Raw genomic sequence first — 22,557 nt, forward strand, 5'->3', positions numbered from 1 at the left:
CCGCCGACCCCTCCCCCCCCCGGCTGCCCCGCCAGCCCCGCCGGACGCGGGGTGCCCGCCTCCCCTCTGTGCGGCACGCACGGCCTGGGCCGCCCGCACGTCCCTGTCCTGGGTCCCGCAGCTCCCCCTGTCGGTGGTAGTTACAAAATGCAGGGAACCCTGGGACGGCCCAGTGGAGACGTTTTTCTGCCGCCGTGTTTCCTCTTTTGTGCCCCAGAGTTCCATACTGTTTTCACACGTGTTTCGGATACGCGCGAGCACACTGAAGGGAGGGCTTCAGCCGCCGTCGGGCAACCGAGAAGGTTTTGGCTGCAGTATTTTGTGCTCAAATGTTAGACTGTAAAAATAAAGTATTGGATAAAAAAAAACTCAAAAGAGATTTGGTCAAAATGCTAAAAACTGTACAAAGGAGAAATGAGAGCACTTCTCCAAGAAAGTAAATGTAGAAGGATTGTGGAGGAAGGCATGGGATAAGGAGGAGAAAGGAAAGAAGTGGGAGTGGAATGCGTAGTCGTTCTAAGTAGGCGAGAGCTGATAACCTCTAATTAGCCTGCAGGAGAGGATGCTTCTTGGCCATGGCCCATGGTATTACACTAGATAGGGTAGTGGGGGGTGGGGGGGTGGCGTGTGCTATCTTTAGATCCAGTCGCAAGATCAGACCTGAGGATAGAAGACCTAAAATAGGCAATGCCTTAATTCTTAAGCGCTGAGTAGTAAAGATACTCACATAGCATTTGTACCACCTTCCATTCAGTCCCTACAATAACGCTGTGAATCCGAAATGGCAGTCTCATTTTGCAGATGAGAAAAGCGGAGATGCTAGAGTTTAAGGTGACTTTCCTAAGGCCAGTAAGTGGTCTTCTGACTTTGAATATACCTTCCTCCCACTCTGTTAAATGTTCTTTGGGTGGATGCTGTATTCCGTTTTTTTTAATACTGCTCCTCCTACCACTTGGTCTGTGTACACTCTTAGGTCCATTTGCTCATTCAACAATGACTGAAGAATCTCAGAATATATCGTATTTAACTATTATTTAGTTTGTCTTATGTGCAGGATGCTTGGTACTGATTCTTGATAAGTTGACATAAACATTGATCCTACTATTAATGGATCCTGCTATCAATAGAGCTTATAATCTAACGAAAAATTATATACGTGCATAAAGAGCTATAATATAATACAATGTAGACTGCCACGAAAGAGGTACTGATGATGGAAGTAAGGGAATATGAGAAGTGATAAGGACAAACAAGGTTTGCAGGAAGAGGGACTTGTGATTTGGGTCTTGAAGCGTGGGGGATTTGGATTTTGAAAAAGTATTCTAAGTGGTTGTAGAAAAAATCCTGAGATGAGGTGCAGTAGGGGACGCAGTGAGTAGGTTAATTTCACTGGCGCGTAAGGGAGAGAGTGGAGTCAGAAGGGAGATGCCAGATGTTGCAAGAGATTGACTTACCGTTCCTCCTTCAACCGAGATCAAATATACTGTGATACTCTGCTATTTGAATATCTTGGAATTTCTAATGAGGCAGATTGCTCATCATTTCTTTTTGTTTTTGATAGTTGGATCTTTGATTCGATTACCAAGAGGTTTTCGCTTGACCCAAGATAAGGTGAAAATAGTGGGATCATCAAATTTTCCAGGTATTAATAAATAGATGTTCAGTACTTTTAAGAAAGTATTTAGCATTTGTTTAAATTTTATGAATCTTGTCCAAAAGGCTAATGTTCCCCAGACATCCTAGTCTCCTAAGGCCCTTTTCCTTCTGTGGAAATGGATTAGAGTTATTTCCATATGGTTTGATTCATCCAGCTCTGATTCTGTTTGCTATAACTGCCTAAGTGTGTGAAAATAATTATTTCTAGAAGCTCTCTAATTAAAGTTGTCTATAGTGTTTCTGCTTGTTATTATATAATTATTAGCCATAATACTAAACATATGCAGTTCAAATATGCTAAAATTTTTTTCAGATGAGCTCTATATTAAAAGGGTTTTGGATTCATAAGCTTTTGCAGTACTCATATGAGAGGCATAGCAACTAAAACTTTTTTGGTGGTGTGGTGTTTTGTTGTTTCCTGGGGTAAATTTGCATGCTTAAAATTCCTCCTTTGAAGTGAACATTCCAGTAGTTTTTAGTACACTGACAAGGTTTTGCAATATCACTGTGTAATACCACAGCATTTTGATAGCTCCAAAAAGAAACATCGTACCCAGTAAGCAGTCACTCTCCAGCCCCTGGAAACCACTAATATACTTTCTCTCCCTATTAATTTCCCTGTTCTGGATATTTTATGTAAGTGGAATCCTACATGATGTGGTGCTTTGCATTTGGCTTCTTTCACTTAGTATAGTGTTTTTGGGTTTATTCATGGCATAGAGTGTATGGGCACATAATTCCATTTTATGGCTGAGTAATAATCCATTGTATGGATATACCATTTTTTGTGTATCCATCAATTGATGGATTTGAGGGCAGTTTACACTTTTTGGCTATATGAACAATGCTGTTACCAGCATTCCTGAAGAAGTTTGTGTGTGAATCTGTTTTCAGTTCTCCTGAATATATACCTTAGAACATAGGGTAACTCTGTGTTTAACATTTTGAGGAACTGCCAAACTATTTCTTCAAGAGCCTTTATTATTTTACTTTTATATCAGCAACGTATGAGGATTAAAATTTTACAGCATCCTTGCCAACATTTGTTACTGTTTATCTTTTTTGATTATAGCCATCCTAGTGTGTGTGAAGTGGATTTTCAAGTGGTTTTGATTTGCATTTCCCTAATGTCTAATGATGTTTTTAAGATCTTTTTATGTGTTTAATGGACGTTTGGGTATCTTCTGTGCAGAAATGTCTGTTCAAGTCCTTTACCCATTTTTTAATTGAGGGTTTTATTATTATTGGAAGTTATTTATTTATTTATTTTTTTTAAAGATTTTTTTAATTTATTTATTTGACAGAGAGAGATAGCGAGAGGAGGAACACAAGCAGGGGCAGAGGGAGAGGGAGAAGCAGGCTTCCCGCGGAGCAGGGAGCCTGATGTGGGGCTCGATCCCAGGACCCTGGGATCATGACCTGAGCCGAAGGCAGACGCTTAACGACTGAGCCACCCAGGCGCCCTATTGGAAGTTATTTTTAATACATTCTGGATACCAAATCCTTATTAGATACTTGATTTACAAATATTTTCTCCAATTCTGTGGATTGTGTTTTCACTTGAAAAAAAATTTTTTTTAAATTTTTAAATTTTAGTTCTAGCATAGTTAACATGAAGTGTTATATTAGTCTCAGGTGTACGATATAGTGATTCAACAATTCTGTACATTCCCTAGTGCTCATCACACACGGTAAGTGTGCTCTAATCCCCTTCATCTATTTCTCCCATCCCTCCACCCACCTCCCCTCTGGTAACCATCTGTTTGTTCTCTATAGTCAAGAGTCTGTTTCTTGTTTTGTCTCCCTTATTTTTTTTCCTTTGTTCATTTGTAAACAGCCCAAATGTCCATCTTTGATGAAAGGATTAAGAAGATGTGGTGTATATATACAATGGGATATTACTCAGCCATAAAAAAAAGACTGAAGTCTTGCCATCTGCAACGACACGGATGGAGCTAGAGGGTATTATGCTAAGTGAAATAGGTCAGAGAATGACAAACACCGTATGATTTCACTTTGCGAAATTTAAGAAACCAAACAAATGAATAAATGTGTTTTCACTTTTTTGATAGTGTCCTTTAAAGCACACATTTTAAACTGATAAAGTCTAATTTCTATTTTGTTCTTTGGTACTGGTGTGTTAGGTGCTGTATCTCAGAAACAACTGCTTATTCAGCAGTCATAAAGTTTTACTCCTGTATTTTTTCTAAGAATTTCATAGTTTTAACTCTTATGTTTAGGTCTTTGATCCATTTTGGATTAATTTACAAGATCAAGGTCAAACCTCATTCTTTTGCATGTGAATATTCAGTTGTTCCAGCATCATTTGTTCAAGATACTGTCTTTCCCTATTGAATTTTCTTGGTACCCTGTCGAGAAGCAGTTTGCGGTAGATGTTTGGGCTTTTTTTTGGACTCTAAATTCTATTTCATTGATCTCTGTCTCTGTCCTTATGCTAGTACCACGCTGTCTTGATTTCTGTTGCTTTAAAGTAAGTTTAGAAATCATTAAGTATATGTCCTTCATATTCAGTCTTTCTCAAGATTGTTTTGGCTCTACGCTGGGTCACTTGCAACTCCATATTAATGCTAGAATCAGGTTGTCCATTTCTGCAGAAAAGCCCATTGGGATTTTAGTAGGGATTGCCTTGAAGTGTAGATCAATTTTGGGAGTGCTACCAACTTAACCATATTAACTTTTCCAATTCATGAACTTGGAGTATCTTTCCATGTACTTAGATCTTCTTTAACTCCCCTCAGTGATGTTTTATAGCTTTCATTGCACAAGTCTTGCACCACTTTTGTTAAATTTATTCCTAAATATTTTGTTCTTTTTGATGCTGTTGTAAATGGAACGGTTTTATTTAGGTTTTGGATTGTTCATTGCTATTATATAAAAATACAATTGAATTTTTCAAATTGTTGTTGTATTCTGTCACCTTCCTAAATCATTTATTAGCTCTATTTTTTTTTTAGTTGGTAGGGGAGTTATTTCTTAGGATTTTCTAGGTATAAGATCATGTCATCTGCAAATAGAGATAGTTCTATTTTTCCCTTTCCAATCTGGATGCCTTTTGTTTTTTTTTCCTTGCCAGTTGCTCTAGCTAGAACCTTCAGTTCAGTACTGATGGTAACAGTATCATCACACATGGTAAAAGTCTTATTTCTGATCTCAGAGGGGAGGAAAGGTTTCAGTCTTTCGCTATTAAATGTGACCTACCTGTGAGGTGTTTTTTTCTTTTCATGATTGTTTTATTTTTATTTCCACAGCACAATGGAGATAATTGTTTTTTTGTATTATTATATTATGTTAATCACCATACATTACATCATTAGTTTTTGAGTTTTTGTAGATGAATTTTATCAGATTGAGAAAGTCCCTTCTGTTCCTAGTTTGTTGAGTGCTTTTATTGTGAAAAAGTGTTGGATTTTGTCAAATCCTTTTTCTGCATACATTGAGATGATTGTGTGTTTTCTGTCCTTTGTTCTATTGATATAATTTGGTATTATATTGATTGATTTTTGTATTTTCAACAAGTCATGCAATCCTGGTTGATTATGATGCATAATTCTTTTTCATGCTGCAGGATTGGCTGTTACTATTCTGAGGATTTTTAGGGCTGTATTCATAAGGGAAATTGTTCTGTAGTTTTCTTGTGTTGTCTTTGTCTGATTTTGGTTTTAGGGTAATAGTGGCTTCATAGAACAAGTTGGGACATGTTCCCTCCTCTTCTGTTTTTTTTTTTTTAGGAGTTTGTGAAGTGTTGTTAATTCGACTTCTACTTGTTTAGTGAAATTCACCAGTGAATTCACCTGGTGCTGGGCTTTTCTTTGTAGGAAGATTTTTAATTATTAATTCAGTCACTTTACTTGCTTCAGGTCTATTCAGACTTTGTTTTTCATTATGGTTTCTGATGAGAAATAAGCTACTAATTTGAGGATCATGTGTATGTAACAAGTTGCTTCTCTTGCTGCTTTCAAGAGTCTGTCTTTTTGGACTTAACAGATGATTATGATGTGTCTAGGTGTGATTCTCTTTTGAATCTATCCTAGTTTGAGTTCATTGAGCTTATTTGATGTGTAGATTGATGCTTTTCATCAGTTTGGGAAGTTTTATCATTATTTCTTCAAATATTCTTTGTGTTCTTATACTTTCCACCCTTCTGTGGAACTTGTATTATGTATACAGTGGCGTGCTTGATGGTTTCCCACAAGTCTCTGGGTACTGTTCATTTATTTTTCTTTTTTCCTCTTTCTTAGACTGGATAATCCCAAACTGATCTATCTTGAGGTTTGCTGATTCTTTTTTCTGCCTGCTCAGGTCTGCTTTTGATTCTTATAGTGAGTTTTTCAATTCAGTTATTGTACTTTTTAATGCAGAATTTCTTTTGGGTTCTTTTTTTTAACTTCTATCTCTTTATTGATGCTCTTTGTTTGGAGAGAAATCATTTTCATACTTTTTTTTTAGTACTTTAGACATAATGTTCTTAATCGTATTTAAAATAACTGATTTAGTTTTCTTTTTCAACATTCTTCTCGCTATTTGGGGTCTTTTCTGGTTCCATACAAATTTTAGGATTATTTGTTCCAGCTCTGTGAAAAATGTCGATGGTATCTATAAAGAACTTATTAAACTCAACACCCAAAAAACAAATAATCCAGTCAAGAGATGGGCAGAAGATATGAACAGACATTTCTCCAAAGACATACAAATGGCCACCAGACACATGAAAAAATGCTCCACATCACTTGGCATCAGGGAAATTCAAATCAAAACCGCAATGATATACCACCTTACACTAGTCAGAATGGCTAAAATTAACAAGACAAGACACAACAAACGTTGACGAGGACGCAGAGAAAGGAGAACCCTCCTACACTGTTGGTGGGAATGCAAACTGGTGCAGCCACACTGGAAAACAGTATGGAGGTTCCTCAAGATGTTAAAAATAGAGCTACCTTGCGACCCAGCAATTGCACTACTGGGTATTTACCCCAGAGATACAGATGTAGTGAAAAGAAGGGGCACCTGCACCCCCCCCCAGTGTTCATAGCTGCAATGTCCATAATAGCCAAATTGGAAGGAGCCGACAACAGATGGATAAAGAAGATGTGGTTCATATATACAATGAAATATTACTCAGCCATCAGAAAGGATGAATATCCAACTTTTACATCAACATGGATGGGACTGGTGGGGATTAGGCTAAGTGAAATAAGTCAATTAGAGAAAGACAATTATATGGTTTCACTCATATGTGGAACATAAGAAACAGTGTAGAGGATCATAGGGTAAGGGAGGGAAAACTGAAGGGGAAGTCATCAGAGAGGGAGAAAAACCATGAGAGACTCTTAACTCTAAGAAGCAGTTGCTGGAGGGGAGGTGGGTGGGGGAATGGGATAATTGTGTGATGGGCATTAGGGAGGGCACATAATGTGATGAGCATTGGGTATTATATGCAACTGATAAATTATTAAACACTGTATCTGAGACTAATGATGTCCTACATGTTGGCTAATTGAATTCAAATTAAAAAAATAAAATAACTGATTTAAAGTATTTGTTCAGTAAGTCCAAAATTTGGGCTTCCTCAGGGGCAATTTCTATTGGTTGCTTTCTTTTTTTCTTACCTATGACAATACTTTCTTGATTTTTTGCATGTTTCATATTTTTGGTTGAAAACTGGACTTTTAAAGTAATTTAATGTAGCAACTCTGGAAATCAGGTGTGAATGTTGTTAGTGTCTGTTATTATTGTTGGTATGTTTAATGATTTTTCTGAATTAATTCTTTAATTTCTGTGTCATTTGTCATATGTAGCCACTGAAGTCACTGCTCAGTTAGCCTAGGCTGATATTGGATGGAGAGTTTTTGACACCTGGAACTGGTTAGTCTCCTAGTCTTTGCTGAGGGTCTTTATGTGCTTGTTGTGGTACACTCTAAACATTTAGCTAGGCAGTTGATTACTTTGTCCTTCACTGTCTGCTGTGCAGAGCATCAATTTCAGCCAGAGGTAAGAACTTAAATTCTGTGTTGACTAAGCGTGCTCAGTCTTGGGCATGTGTTCCTTCTATGCATACATGTGGCCTTCTATTTTCCCAGGAATGTGTTAGAACTTTTGAAATCTCCTATAGACTTGTGTTCCCAGCTTTTCCTCTTAAGCGTTTTGTTTAGCCTGTTTACTCCAAGTGTTACCTGCTGCATCGGCATTTACAAAGTTAAATGAAAGCCTCTAATTATTCTTGAAAAATAATCTTTGGGAAAAGGTTTTGTACAGTGGTTGTGCTCTGAGTTAGATCAAGCGAAGACGGACTTGTGAGTGGTATCTTCCTGGAAAGGGCGAGAGAAGTCAAATAATGACAGTTCTCTGGGAAGGAGGCACTGAAGTCCCTCCAACCCTGTCTGCCCCTCTAGTGGCTGCCAGCCTGCTGGTTCTTACATTGATTGGCATGGTGGTTACCAGAGCTAAGGCAGACTGGGCGGGGCGGGGGGGGGTAGGGAGAAGAGGGAGATGGGAATGGGGAAACTTAACACTGCTAGAGCCCACCAGGCCCTTGTAACAATTTACCAGAGACTGAGTGGGTTAAACAACAAAATTTATTGTCTCCCAATTCTGGAAGCCAGAAGTTCAATCATGGAGACAGGGTTGATTCTGCCTGAGGGCTGTGAGGGAAGGGTCTGTTCCAGTTCTCCTACCTTGGCTCATGAGTGGCCATCTTCATCCTATGTTTCTTCACATCATGTACCCTCTGTATTTGTATGTGTCCAGATTTTCCCCTTTCATAAGACATCAGTCATTGGATTTGGGCTCACCCTAATTACTCATCTTAAGTTGATTACTTTTGTAAAGACTCTGTGTCCAAATATGTTCACATTCTGAGGTATGGGGATTAGGGCTCAAACATATGCATTTGGGGAGAGGCATAATTCAGCCCATCATGCTAAAATTCGGTTGTTTTTCTTGAATAAGTTTTTCACGGGTTGCTGCAAGTCTTTGATTAATTTCCAGAGTTCTGAAAATGTTGATCCTGACGATTTCCGCCAGTTTTTGCATTACCTTTATGAGGGAGATAATTTTTAGAGTTCCTTACTCTGCCATTTTCACTGATATCACAGCTTTTGTTTTCAAACTATAACCTTTAAGCCTAAATTATAAAATAGACCCATGATAGATACAGAGAACAAACTGATAGGTGCCAGAGGGGAGGACAGTGTGGGGAATGAGCAACATGGGTGAAGGGGAGTAGTAGATACGGGCTTCCAGTTATGGAATGAATTATTCGTGGGGATGAAAGGCACAGCACAGGGAATATAGTTAGTGGTATTGTACAAGCATTGTATGGTGATGGATGGTAGCTACCCTTGCGCTGAGCACCGCATAGCGTAGAGACTGGTCGAAACACTATGTTGTGCACCTGAAACTGATTTCAATAAAAAAAAAACTAATAAACATGAACTACAAAAAAAAAAGAAGACTGTTCTGGGAGTTTACTTTTAACTATATTAATTGTATACATCAACATGAGGATAAGTTGGCATCTTTAAAATTACAGTGTACACTCCCATGATTATGGCATTATGGTCTGTGTATATCTTTTGCTGGAGTTTGAGCATATTCCCCACAGTGGCCTTGTTTGATTATCAATTAACTTCTGTTTATTGTCCTCTAAATGTTATCTTCTTTTTTATTACATGATTTAATGCATTATTACTGATGTACAGGGGCATTATTTACTTCTGTGTGTTGATCTTGTATTAGGAAACTTCTGGGTTCAGTTATGTTTTCTTTGATTTAAATATGTACAGAGGTTAGTGGAGGCTAGAGGAAGGGCAGACCAGGAAGGGTATACCTGTGCTCAGGTGCCACAGATGAGGAGGCATTTAGATACCTGCCCGAGTAAAACCGTGGAAGAACGGTTCAGTGTGCTGCTTAGGGCAGTCTGAGTAGTTTGGCGTTCCGAGGGCAAATAGTTTGCGAAGAGGTGTAAGGAGATATGTAACAGACAGATCATGCCAGAAGAGCCAGTAAGTCAGGCTGAGTAGTGACAACAGTATAATAAACACGTATCCAAGAAGTTAGAAAAAAGAAGTGGAAATTAATTGAAGCAAGTAGGAAAGAAAGAAAAGAGATCAGAGAAGAACAGTAGGTTTAATGGAACCAAAAGTTGTCTTTGGAACGGTTGGTAGATGAGCTTTTGACAAATGTTTCATGAGTAACGGAAGTACAAAAAAATGCTAGGAGTCGATAAAAGTATGCTGAACTTTATAAATTACAACTTAATACTTTGAATAATTTTATGCTAATAAACTTTAAATGAACAACTGTAATAAAATATAAATTTTATAATAATTATGTTTTCCTGATTGATAATTAAAAATTTGTTTTTCACCTTTTTCCTCATTGCCAAAAAAAAAAAAAAAAAGTACCAGGCTAAACAGTTTTCCAAGGACAAAGAACACTTTCCATATTCTTTCAGAGAAAATTTATAAAAGAAAATCTGCCCAGTTGATTTTATGTGGCTATTACAACTTTGATACCTTCCTTAATAATACTAAGTTCTAAATAACTTTGATACTGAAATTGAGAAAGGACAAAGATGATATAAAAATTATACACAATTGTATTTCTGAATATAGGTACAGCTATCCCAGGAATAATATTTGCAAAATGCATCCAAACGTATTTATTTATTTGTTTATTTTTTTAAAAAGATTTATTTATTTGAGAGACAGAGGGGGAGAGAGTGCATTTGAGGGGGGAAGGGCAGAGGGAGACAATCTCAAGCAGACTCCCTGCTGAGTGGAAGCCCCATGTGGGGCTTGATCTCATGACGCATGAGATCATGATCTGAGCTGAGACTACTTAACTGACTGAGCCACCTAGGCGTCCCCTGAATTTAGCAGTATTTAAATAAAAGAGCATGATCAGTTAGAATTATTCCAGGAAAGCAATTCTAGAAAAGCAATACTATTATCAAACATTCCATTAAAATATTCAAGAAAAAAAAATGATCACCTCATTCAGTATAGGAAAAAATTTGTTAAAATTCAACACCAGTTAATGATAAAAACAAATAACCAAGAATACAGGGGGACTTTCTTAACCTATGAAAGAGTATTTGTCTAAAAGCTACATTCAGTAAACGGCATGCTATATGGTGAAACTTGAGAGATAGTCTCTTTAAACTTAAGAAAATTTCGATTTTTAAGTACAATTTTTATTTTACTGGATCTCTGTATTTGGTGAATCAATGAAGGGTCAGCCTGCAATTATTGAGGAGTTAACCGGAACCTTTTCTGAAGGCTTACTTATGAGTAAATTCAAGATAATTGAATCTTTACTGTATTCCTTTTGTATCTCTATTTTTGCTTGTTTAATGATCAGTATTCTTTAAATTTTGAAGCAAAGTGAGAGGGGCACCTGGGTGGCTCAGAAGGTGTCTGCCTTTGGCTCAGGTCATGATCCCAGGACTCTGGGATCAGGCCCCATCAAGGGACTCCCTGCTCATCAGGGTGTCTGCTTCTACCTCTCCTTCTGTCCCTGCCCCGGCTCATGCTGTCTCTCATAAATAAATAAATGTTCAAAAAAATAAAGCAAAGCGGGAAAAATGCTTAGTAATTAAAATCATAGCATGTATTTATTGACTTTTTAATTACATAATTTTTAAGTTCAATACATCATTGTGAATAATCTATTATTTCTGTAATCTAAACGATTTTATTGATTCCTTTCAGGTTTGGTATCTTTGAAAAACTAAGATAAAGTCTCAATAGTTTATAATTGTCTTAATTCTTTGTAATTAAAATAATGTTCTGAGAATAAAATAAGCTAGTATAATGAACTCTTCATAAAAAGACCAGTGCATTATTTTCAGATTGAGACACACACACACCCCCAAATAAAATACATGTATATACTTTTGAGTGTTAGTTATTACATGGACTGCAAAGAAATTTAGTTTTCATCAAGTAATTGCAATAACCCAAAGAAAAGTTATGAAACATGCAGCCCGAACTACAAAAATGTGAGGCATTATAGAGCATGAAAGAATATAAAATATTATTGGAACATTTTAATATTGTATTTTCAGTGAAAGTATATGTTATGCTTCATCAAAAGAGTCCACATGTGTTATGTGTTACGCCACGACTGCGAAATTCGGAAATGATAGATCCATCATTCCAATGGCATGGGCCAAGAGGAAAAATTATTTCAGGTAGGCTTTTGTTTCAGTTATCATAATTACATTAGTATATCTGAAATATATGCAGAACAAAGAGAATATTCGTATCTCTTATATATGTATCTGTTTCCTCAAGTTTTTCCCTTTTGATTTCCCTTTGGAGTGAGAGTTTCACAGTGTGTGTGTAGAGTTCTCTAGGCAGCTATATTCCACAAAAATGTGACTTTTTTTTAAAGTTCATAAAGTCATTTTGGTTACCTCAGTCAGACTTTTCTTAGTCAAGTGTGTATGAAGAAGCAGATATAATTCTGGTTTTTGTTAAAAATACAAATGAACCCCTTGAGCTACAGATATACAAATATGGTTTTGTTTGTTTTTCTACGGCCCCACTTTGGGACAACTTGAGACTTTATTAGTAGTTAGAGTTTTACATTTTTTGGTCTTATATTTCTTTCTGACTAAAATCCATACCCATGTGGATTATACTTGAATTAAATATTATTATCCATTAAGGAAAAAAAGACTAAATTTAACACTGAGTATTTTAGTATTAAAAACACGCTTTTAGATATGCTGCATGGTTTGACAGTGATTGTGTATTAATATATTATTGGTGCTGTGCTTACAAAAGAGGGAACTTGGTACTCAGGTGTTCATCCAGAGGAGAAGGTAGACTTGAAACCCATCTGAATGGTAGCCTTACAGTTTTCAACAAAGTTTTGAGAAAACAAGATCTTACTGTCAGTAAGATACTTTTTTTTCCACATAGAGATTACTGTTGGTATGACTGATGTGATCATTTTCTCTATTCAACTTCTTTTGTTGTTTTGAAATGCAGATCTTAGTTTTATTCTAATTTTTCTTTTGCTAAAAGCTGGTTTGTTTTTGCAGCGTAGTTTAAAAAATATAAATTAGCTTATGTGTTCTTGTTTTCAGCCTTGATAAATACCCAGCTTAATGAATTTTCATCCTGAAGATCTGTTCAATGAAACAATTATTTTTGCATCCTTTCTGAGGAAGTTTTCTTTATTGCTCTATTCACCAAATTTCCTTCCTTCCTTCCTTCCTTCCTTTTTTAAATCCTATTGGTATTTTGAGAGAGTGCCTGTGGACAAAAACCTACACGTTTATTTTGTTATGTTGGTTGTGGGAAAGCAGTATATTCATATCAACACTTGCTGAGGAAATGTTCATTGGAAATAGACTTATTTTGTAATATGTTAATTCACATTTTTATATACTTGAATGATCTCAGCTGTATATTTCTATAATATTTATGCTGATTCTAAAGTAACTTAAGGTTTAAAGAGGTACTCCTCTCTTTGGGTGACGTGGTTCTTCAGAGTGAATTACTCAGCTCTTAATTAGTGAGTGACCGCCTGGTGGGTGCCATTGCGCTAGGCTTTGTGGGAAATGCAAAGATCAAGCCTGATATCTCTGCCTGACTGTGGTAATGCAGGAGGAGGGAATTAGCAGAGATCGGTAACGGAGATGCTAAGAGATTGTGCACTTAATATAAATCCATGACATGGGCCAGGTATGAAAACATCGAGTACTGAAAGTGTGACTGGATTTTATCTTTACTGCTCTGTAATAGCACATATGTCACGCTGACACGTCTGTTAAATATGTTGACACTTGGTGTGAAAACGCTGTCAGTTCAAAAACAGAAGCATCTAAGTATTGAATTGTTGTATTGTAACAAATGTTACTCCTTTGATTTGGAGACTGAAATCTGAAACATTTTCTTCTCTAAGATGCCATGCCAGTCTTGTAGTTTATCTTGCAAAATATAGTATATGATTGAATTTTGAAACCTTCAACTAGGAGCAATAATTTATTTTATTCACTTTCATAATGGAAGATAGATGTTCAGAAATGTAGTTATAATAAAATCATATTAATACCGTGTTTTTTTATTTATAAAAACTATTCTCAGGAAATTCTGGTATTCTGACATCATGATCACATTTTAGTTTGCAGTACATGATCGCACCATAATTCACTGTCTGCCAGTTTTAAAGCTCATTTGTTGTACTATCATTATGATTTCAGAAAGAACTGGAAATGTTGTCTAATTTTCTTACAGCTTAAAAAGTGGAGAATCTCTTTGGAATCTAGATTAAACTGCACTGTACTTAGTTATCTTTTTATGAATATTCCAAAGTGAGTTTTCCTAAAATTGAACAAACGAAATCATGTGATTATGTAATTACTTGCACATTCTCCTGGAGAGAAATACCCAGATTGTTTAGATGGATTATAAAATATAGGGGACCAATCTTAGATTTGGTCTCTTTCTCCTTCCCTCTCCCCACCTTCTCTCTCTCTCGGCCCCCACTCCCTCCCCATTTCTCTCTCTCTCTTTTTTTTTTTTTAAGAGAGACAGAGAGCACATGGGCAGGGAGAGGCAGAAGGAGAGAGAGAGAATCCTAAGCTTAGCATGGAGCCTGACACAGGGCTCAATCCCATGACCCTGAGATCATGACCTGACCCCAAATCAAGATTTGGAAGCTCAGCTGGCTGAGCCAACCAGGTACCCCTCCTTCAATATTTTTTATTTACAAATGTAATGCATTTTTTGCACAAAGACCTGTACCTCTTACTCCAGCTCTTCTTCCATTCTGATGATTTAACTCGTTCTGGTGTGTGGACTTCCCACTTTTCTGAACATATATAAACACATACATGTATATCTGTTGAATTTTACCCTGTAACTACACTCTTATTTTTAATGAGATGATAGATTATATTTTATTCTACCTTACTATTTTTTTATGGAGTGAAGCAGTTCATATATACAAATGTATATAAGATATATGCAAGTTATGACACACAATAAGACAAACATCCTAGAACCTACAAGTCAAGATCTATCATTACCAAGACTGTCGCACCTCTTAGTAAGTTACTTAAAAATCCTATTCTTCTGTCCCCAAATCCCTGTTAGGTAAACAGTACCCTGACCTTTTATAGTATTATTCCCTAGCTTTTCTTTTTGTATTTGTCCTGTACCTAAATACACCCACACATACACATACTAGTTATTTAATTTTTTGGGCAGCCTTCTTCAGCAAGTACAGTCATTTCCTCCATTTTATATGTGAAAAAACAGAGGCATTGAGAGGAGAAGGTACTTACCTGAAATCATGTGCCTTGAAGTCTGGCTTCAGAGTTCACAGGTATAATCTAAATGAGGTACTCACCATTTTGTGAGTTTCTGTATTTTGTATCTTTTAAAGAATTTGTCCAATTTAGAGTCTTCTTTCAACTTGTTGAATTTGTGAGCATGAAGTAGTTTGTGATACTTTCTTTAATATATTCAGGATCTGGATGATGTGCTCCATTCTGCTTGATATTGGCTGTATCTTTTCCCTTTCCTTTTGGTCTCTCTGGATACAGGTTTAACAATTTTATCAGTCTTTTCAAAAGACCAGCTGTTGGTTTGATTTTTCTCTTATTTTTTGTTTTCAATTTCATTGGTCTCTGTTTTTGTTTTTATTATTTTCTTTCTTCTGTATGATTTGGGTTAAGTTTGCTTATCTTGTGCTGGTTGTGAATTCTGGATTGACAGGTTTTTTCTTTCAGCATTCTAAAGATGCCCTTCTGTATTCTTTTTGCTTGCATGTTTTCTAATGAGAAGTCAGCTGTAATCTTATCCCAGTCCCTCTGTAGACATTGTGTCACTTTTTCTAACGGACTTGAAGATTTTTTCTTTGCCTTTCGTTTTCAGTGATTATATACCTCTTTTTTGTTTTTTATATTTATTCTGCTTAGTGTTCTCTAAGCTTCTTGGACATTTAGTTTGGTATTTGCCATTAATTTTTGAAAATTCTTAGCCATTGTGTCTTCAAGTATTTATTCTGTCCCATGCTGTCCCTCCTCTCCTGAGATTTCTATGACACAGACTTAACACTATATGATATTGTTCCACAGCTCTTGGATTCTTTCTTCTTGGTGGTGGTGGTGGCGGGTGTTTTATTTTTTTCTCTTTGTGATTCAGGTTGGGTTGTTTCTTTTGACCTGTCTTCAGGTTCATTGATTTTTTCCTTAGCTGTCAAGCTTTTTACAAGCCCATAGAAGGAATACTTCATCTGTGTTACTGTGGGGTTTTTGTGTGTGTCTGTTGTTCATTTTGTTTTGCTATTAGTTCTAGCATTTTCATTTAATTCTTTCTTATAGTTTCAGTCTCTGCTGAAATCTCTCCTATCCTGTCTTGCATATTATCTATGTTTTCCATTAAATTTTTTGGTACATTTGTCATTGTTATTTTATTTTATTTTTTAAAGATTTTATTTATTTGACAGAGAGAGAGACAGCAAGAGAGGGAACACAAGCAGGGGGAGCGGGAGAGGGAGAAGCGGGCTTCCCGCTGAGCAGGGAGCCCGATGCGGGGCTCCATCCCAGGACCCTGGGATCATGACCCGAGCCAAAGGCAGACGCTTCACGACTGAGCCACCCAGGCGCCCCTGTCACTGTTATTTTAAATTAACTGTCTAATATTTGTGATATCTTTGTCATTTAAGAGTCTGCCTCTATATATTGTTTGGTATTTTGGAAATGTGCCACTTCTTTTGTACATGCCTTCTAATTTTTTGTTAAAGTTGGACATCTTGAATAAGACAGTAGATAGTAAGTATTTTTATGTTTTGAGATCAACACCTTTTTAAAAATAGTGTTATGTCAGGGCGCCTGGGTGGCTCAGTCAATTAAGTGTCTGCCTTTGGCTCAGGTCATCCCAGGGTTCTGGGATTGAGCCCCGCATCGGGCTCCCTGCTCAGCAGGGGAGTCTGCTTCTCTTCTCCTTCTGCCCCTGCTCATGTATTCTCTCTCTCTTGCACACACACTCTCTGTCTCAAATAAATAAAATATATATTTTAAAATAGTATTTTGTCTTTAGTATTATGAGTTTGTGTTAATCTAGTCAAGAATTTGTCTAGGTTTAATATTGGTTGTTGTAGTGATTATTGAAAGCTTCAGATAACTTAAAAGATAGTTTTAGGTGTAGGCTGATTCATGAGAAGTTATTGTTCCCCAATGTCTAATCTTTCCTTGGCTTTGGTTTCCCCTTTAAAAAAAAAAAAAATTATCTGGAAAGAATCTCTTTCTTGCAGTTCTTCTAATTTGATTGCACTGCATTTTTACTAGATTCTTATTACTGATGGGTAGTTGAGGGAGAGGGCCGGTCTCTGATGTTTGGTTAAGCTTAGTTTTTGGCAAGTATGGCATCCCTGGGTCTTGTGGTGGGGGGGTGGCCATCACAAATGCTCCAACCCCTTCTCCAGCTATAGTGTTGGCCTAGTGACTTCTTGCTAACTCTTCTTCAAGAATGAAGCTCTTTTTTTTCCCTTCCTATTTCCTTCCCTAGTGGTACCAAGTTTCCACAGTGCCCCAGGTGACTATTTTTGTTCCTTCTCTCCCTCTAGATTAAAGCATTGTTCCTTACCAGAAAGTGGGGGAAAGGGGTGTGGGTAGACTTTTGAAAGGGTTGCTGGGGCCCCTCCTCTAGCCAGAACCCAATGGGGGTCTTGCTCAAGATTCCCCTCACCTCCCATTTGATCGCTCAGTTGTTGCTGAAGGTAGGGCCTGTAAGAGGGTGTAACACCGGGCGCCTGGGTGGCTCAGTCGGTTGAGTGACTGCCTTCGGCTCAGGTCATGATCTTGGAGTCCCGGGATCGAGTCCCGCATCAGGCTCCCTGCTCGGCGGGGGGTCTGCTTCTCCCTCTGCCCTCTTCCCTCTGGTGCTCTCTGTCTCTCATTTTCTCTCTCTCTCAAATGAATAAATAAAATCTTAAAAAAAAAAAAAAAAGAGGGTGTAACACCCCCGCCTTCTCCCACCCTAGTATCTGTGGTCCTCAGAAGCCTCACATGTTCACTCTGGTTGACACTTGGCTTTTAGCAATTCACTGCAAACTCTTAGCTGAGTCTTCTTAAATGCTTGGGTCCTCGTTCTATTTATAGGTCACTGTCCCCAGATTTCAGGTTTGTTGGTTAGCCTTCCCACCGTGATCTTTTGATAGGCTCAAGAAAAGTTGTTAATTGACGGTTTGTCTTTTTCCTTATTGTAATAGTGGGATTGATGTTCTCATAGTCAACTTCCATATCTGAGCAGAAACCAAAAGTGTAAGCCTATTTTTAAAAATAGTAAGTTGTAGTGAAATTGTACTTAAATTTTACTGTGTAATTTTAGAGCTCTAAGACATGGACTTCTGGCAATCCAGTCCAACTCTGAATTCTTAGATGATCAAGCTTAGTTGTAGAGAAAGAAGTACTAATTCAATTATTCATTGACTATCTGCTGTTGTATGAGTTGTTATAGTAATATCCCTCGGCATCATGAAATTTCCATTCAAACTTAGTTACTTAAAAGTCATTTTTTAAGTGGTGTTATAGAATGGCTTTTTCTCTTGGCTGTGAAACCCTCTGGGTATCTTTTCAAGTGTGCCACTTTTAATTTTTTTTAAATAAGAAACTGAGAGGGTGTTTTATTATGTATCATATGCTACTTGCTTTTCTGGCCGTCCTAATATTTAGCATTGTAGTAGGCATTCAAATATGTATTAATGCACTTATTAATTGATACTTCTGGATTGGGAAAATTTCATTACAAATTATTGCCAAGAATGCATAGCCTCATTGACAACATGGTATTTAAAATCTGTGGGCACTTTTTTTTCTTTATAGTTTGAGAAGAATGGGTATGAACTCTTCATTATTTTTTAAGTTTTTATTTAAGTTCCAGTTAACATACAGTGTAGTATTAGTTTCAGGTGTACAATTTAGTGATTCAACACTTCCATACAACACCCAGTGCTCATCACAAGTGCACTAATCCCTCACCCATTTCATCCATCTCCCCACCTACCTCCCCTCTGGTGACCGTCAGTTTGTTCTGTAGAGTTAAGAATCTTTCGTGGTTTGCCTCTCTCTCTCTCTCTCTTCCCTTTTCCCTATACTCATTTGTTTTGTTTCTTAAATTCCACGTATGAGTGAAATCGTATGGCATATCTCTTCTTCTTTTCTATTATTTTTTTTTAAAAGATTTTATTTATTTATTAGAGAGAGAGACAGAGAGGGAACACAAGCAGGGGGAGTGGGAGAGGGAGAAGCAGGCTTCCCGTGGAGCAGGGAGTCTTAATGCGGGGCTCGATCCCAGGACCCTGGGATCATGACCTGAGTCGAAGGCAGACGCTTAATGACTGAGCTACCCAGGCGCCCCGGCATAACTCTTCTTTGACTGACTTATATGGACACCTTTTACCGTATTTACTATCAAGTGTTTGTCTCTGTTGAAATATATAGCAAACATTTGAAAACTTGTTAATCTGTTTTAGAAAAGAGACATGTTATGATAAATATGTAATCTTTCATCAAAAAATATTCATGAAGAAATAGGGATTGCAGTATAAACATAGTCCCAATTTATAACCCTTTTTTCAGCTTCATCCAGGATATGGAAATGGGAATTCTTTTTTTTTTTTTTTAAAGATCTTCATTTATTCGACAGAGAGAGACACAGCGAGAGAGGGAACACAAACGGGGAGTGGGAGGGGGAGAAGCAGGCTTCCCATGGAGCAGGGAGCCCGATGCGGGGCTCTATCCCAGGACCCAGGGATCATGACCTGAGCCGAAGGCAAATGCTTAATGGCTGAGCCACCCAGGCGCCCCAGAAATGGGAATTCTTAAGGCATAATACTCTGTGTAAAATCCTTGAGGGAGAATATATCCATCTATCTATTTCTCCTTCAGTATCTGAAGTAGAGCTTGGCATGTACTAGAAACCCAGCACATTTTTATTGAACAAATTAATAATGAAAACTTCCTCACTAAGAACATTCATCTTTTGTCTTATTTTGAGGAAATAAATTTATTCAAAATATATCTCAACTTGAAATTTATACTAAGTTATTTACTTAAAGTAGAAAGGATAAGCATTTGCTAGGATAATGCTTTCCATCCTAATGAATGCCATGTTAAATTATTGTGTGAGTTTTAATACAGTGATTTTCAAATGCAAAACTGGTTATGAACTTTCAGAATGACAACTTGAATTGCTTAAGGATTTGTATCTTTTTCAAGTACTTTAACAGTTGTTGTATTTATCACAGGAAAACAGTCCTGGGAGGTAATGCTATCGTGTATTATGGTTCTTTGTTTCACAAATGAAGGAACTGGACTTCAGAAGGATTAAGGGATTACCCAAGGTTTACACAGTTCATGAGAAAGAAAGGCATATCTAAAACCCACGTCTGAAGCCTGGACACCACACTCTTTCCCATTACATAGCATAGCTTTCTCCCAGTGTGATACTGAAGTAGTGAAACACGTGGAAGTCAAAAGGACTCTTACATCCGGTCCTAACTCTCAACCTGCAACTCTGTGCTTATGTGACTTTGGACAGGTCCGGTGATCTGATCTTCTGTTTTCTTTCTTGAGCACTCCTTAAGGTTGTAACCCAGCGTTTGCCTGCTATCATGTGTAATGACTAGAAGTACCTAGCTGTTAGTATCTTGGGTTAGCCTTTGTTCTGGGTGCATTCCTCCCTTTCTCATGTAGTTTGTAGTTTGTAAGCTTACGGAAGGCAGGAAGGCATAGCTTATCCATAAAATACATATATACATAATTACTTAATAGCGTATGCAGATATCTACTGTTTTCATACATCTATGAATATCTGATAGTGCCCACGTCAATGCAAGGAGATCAGGAGTGCATTAAGTACATGTAATTGTTAGTCTCTTACTGCTTAGGCAGTTGGTGAACTCTGGTTAGTAAAAATCAGACATTAAGAAGGTCATCCTGGTACCTGCTGCTGTCAACAGTTGACGCAATGACTAGTTATGCCTCCATCTCCTTTCAGTGATTCTGTAGGTAAATTTGGTGGTTTGACTATTTAGAAAATACTTTGTCATTTTATCTCAGTGTCATGTCATTTAAGCAACTAAATACTGTATCTTATTCCTTTATTAGAGAACAGCACTGCACAAGTAACATCCACAGGAAGCCTTATATTCCAGAACTTTGAGGAGGGCATGAGTGGAGTGTACACATGTTTCCTGGAGTATAAACCGACTGTGGAAGAAATTGTTAAAAATCTTGAACTAAAATATGTTATATATGGTAAGAAGTACATTTAGTTGTATTTTAACATTTATTGATGTTTTCAAATATTTTAATATCTTTAGGTTTGTCTTAAAGGCACTTTGTCATTTTTAGTCTTCTAATTAAAGAAAAATTCCTGCTTGCCTGTGTTTTACAAAGTACCCTGTAAAGTGTTAGTGGTGAGGGCAGGTCTTGTTTTTTCAAGGGAAAGTTGACAGGAACACATAGTTTTAAACTGATGAATGAAAATGGGGGTTATGGAAATCGTGTTTTCAAATTATTACAATATTATAGCCTGTACTGCTTTTAAATTCTGAGTTTCATGCTTGATGGCACGCTGCCCTCCCCCCAGACAGGAGCATGAAATGCCAATGTAAAATCCTTTTCTAAAAGCAATTTGATGTCTGGAAGTTTGAGATTGGGAGACCTGGGTGGATAATGGAGTGGCCAGGAGAACAGCCTGAGCAAAGGTGGCTTGTAAGTTCCCTCTCACCGGGGCGGCCCACGTGCGGCAGAGAGGGTAGCGGCCCTCCCCCGTACACCTGTCTGATCTCCAGCACCTGTGAATGTGCTATCTCACAACGACAGAAGGGACTCTGCCCATAACAAGAAGGTAGGGATCTGGGGGCGGAGCAAGATGGCGGAGGAGTAGACGACCTGGATTTCGTCTCCTCTCAGGAATTCAGCTGGGTAGGGATCAGACCATTCTGAACACCTACAAACCCAACAGGAGATCGAAGAAAGGAATAGCAACAACTCTCTGAACAGAAAAGCGACCACTTTCGCGAAGGTAGGACGTGCGGAGAAGTGAATCCAAGGCGATATTCGGGAGGATAGACGGCGGGGGAGGGGCCTCCGTCGGCCGCTTCTGGCAAGTGATAGAGCCGCGGAGCAGAAAATCGGAACTTTTAACAGTCTGCTCTGCCGAGGGACGTCACTCTGGTGGCTAAGTGGGGGGTGGAACCCTCCGGGACAGTGTGGTCTCAGGACCCTCGGGGTCACAGAAAGGCCGGGGGTGCCTGAGTGTGGCAGAGCTCCCAGGTAACGGAGCAGGGAAGCCGGCTGCAGAGGCGGAGCCGAGGTGTGGGCTCTCAGCTCGGGGTTGCCATAAGCCGTGATCCGCGGCACAGTCGGGCCCCTGCTCCTCCAGCAGGGACCCAACAAGCGGCAGATCCGGGGAGACTCACCTTCCTCCCCCGGAAGGAGCCGCGCGGGAGTGCACCGCAGGGATCTCCTGGGTTTGGAGACTCCACCCGGGATTGGGTGCCAGAGATAGAAACGCTCGGTCACAGGCCGGGTGAGCACGGAGTGAGGCCGGAGACCGGGAAGACGGGAGTGACTGACTGCTTTTCCCTGGGGGCTCACTGAGGAGCGGGGCCCTGAGTTCTCGGCTCCTCCGGGGCGGAGATTGGGAGGCCACCGTTTTCACTCTCCGCCTCCAAAGCTGTACGTAAAGCTTGCAGGGAACAAAAGCTCCTGAGAGCAAACCCAAGCAGATTACTTAGCCCGGACCGGGCAAGGGCGGGGCAATTCCGCCTCCGGCAGAGACATTTGGAAACCACGGCAACAGGCCCCTCCCCAGAAGATCAGCGAGAACAGCCAGCCAAGACCAAGTT

At 38.5% G+C, this 22,557-nt stretch overlaps 1 protein-coding gene across 13 annotated transcripts in view; it reads left to right on the forward strand.

The window, feature by feature from the left end:
* Positions 1–22,557, forward strand: part of ZPBP (zona pellucida binding protein) — a 92,548-nt gene that overhangs the window by 430 nt on the left and 69,561 nt on the right. For 11 of the 13 annotated variants that reach the window (XR_014139444.1, XR_014139441.1, XR_014139442.1 and 8 more), the window contains exons 2-4: positions 1,562–1,642; positions 11,747–11,872; positions 20,810–20,959. Coding sequence is in view for 7 of the 13 variants with exons in the window: in XM_081800824.1 (XP_081656950.1) it covers positions 1,562–1,642; positions 11,747–11,872; positions 20,810–20,959 (357 nt within the window). In the remaining 6 variants the exon portion in view is untranslated. The remainder of the gene's footprint in view (positions 1–1,561; positions 1,643–11,746; positions 11,873–20,809; positions 20,960–22,557) is intronic. The other 2 variants (XM_081800826.1, XM_081800827.1) reach the window with 2 other exon arrangements.

This window comes from Leptonychotes weddellii, chromosome 12, assembly GCF_054177405.1.
Source record: "Leptonychotes weddellii isolate Sample4059 chromosome 12, ASM5417740v2, whole genome shotgun sequence".
In the NCBI taxonomy this organism is placed as follows: Eukaryota; Metazoa; Chordata; class Mammalia; order Carnivora; family Phocidae; genus Leptonychotes; species Leptonychotes weddellii.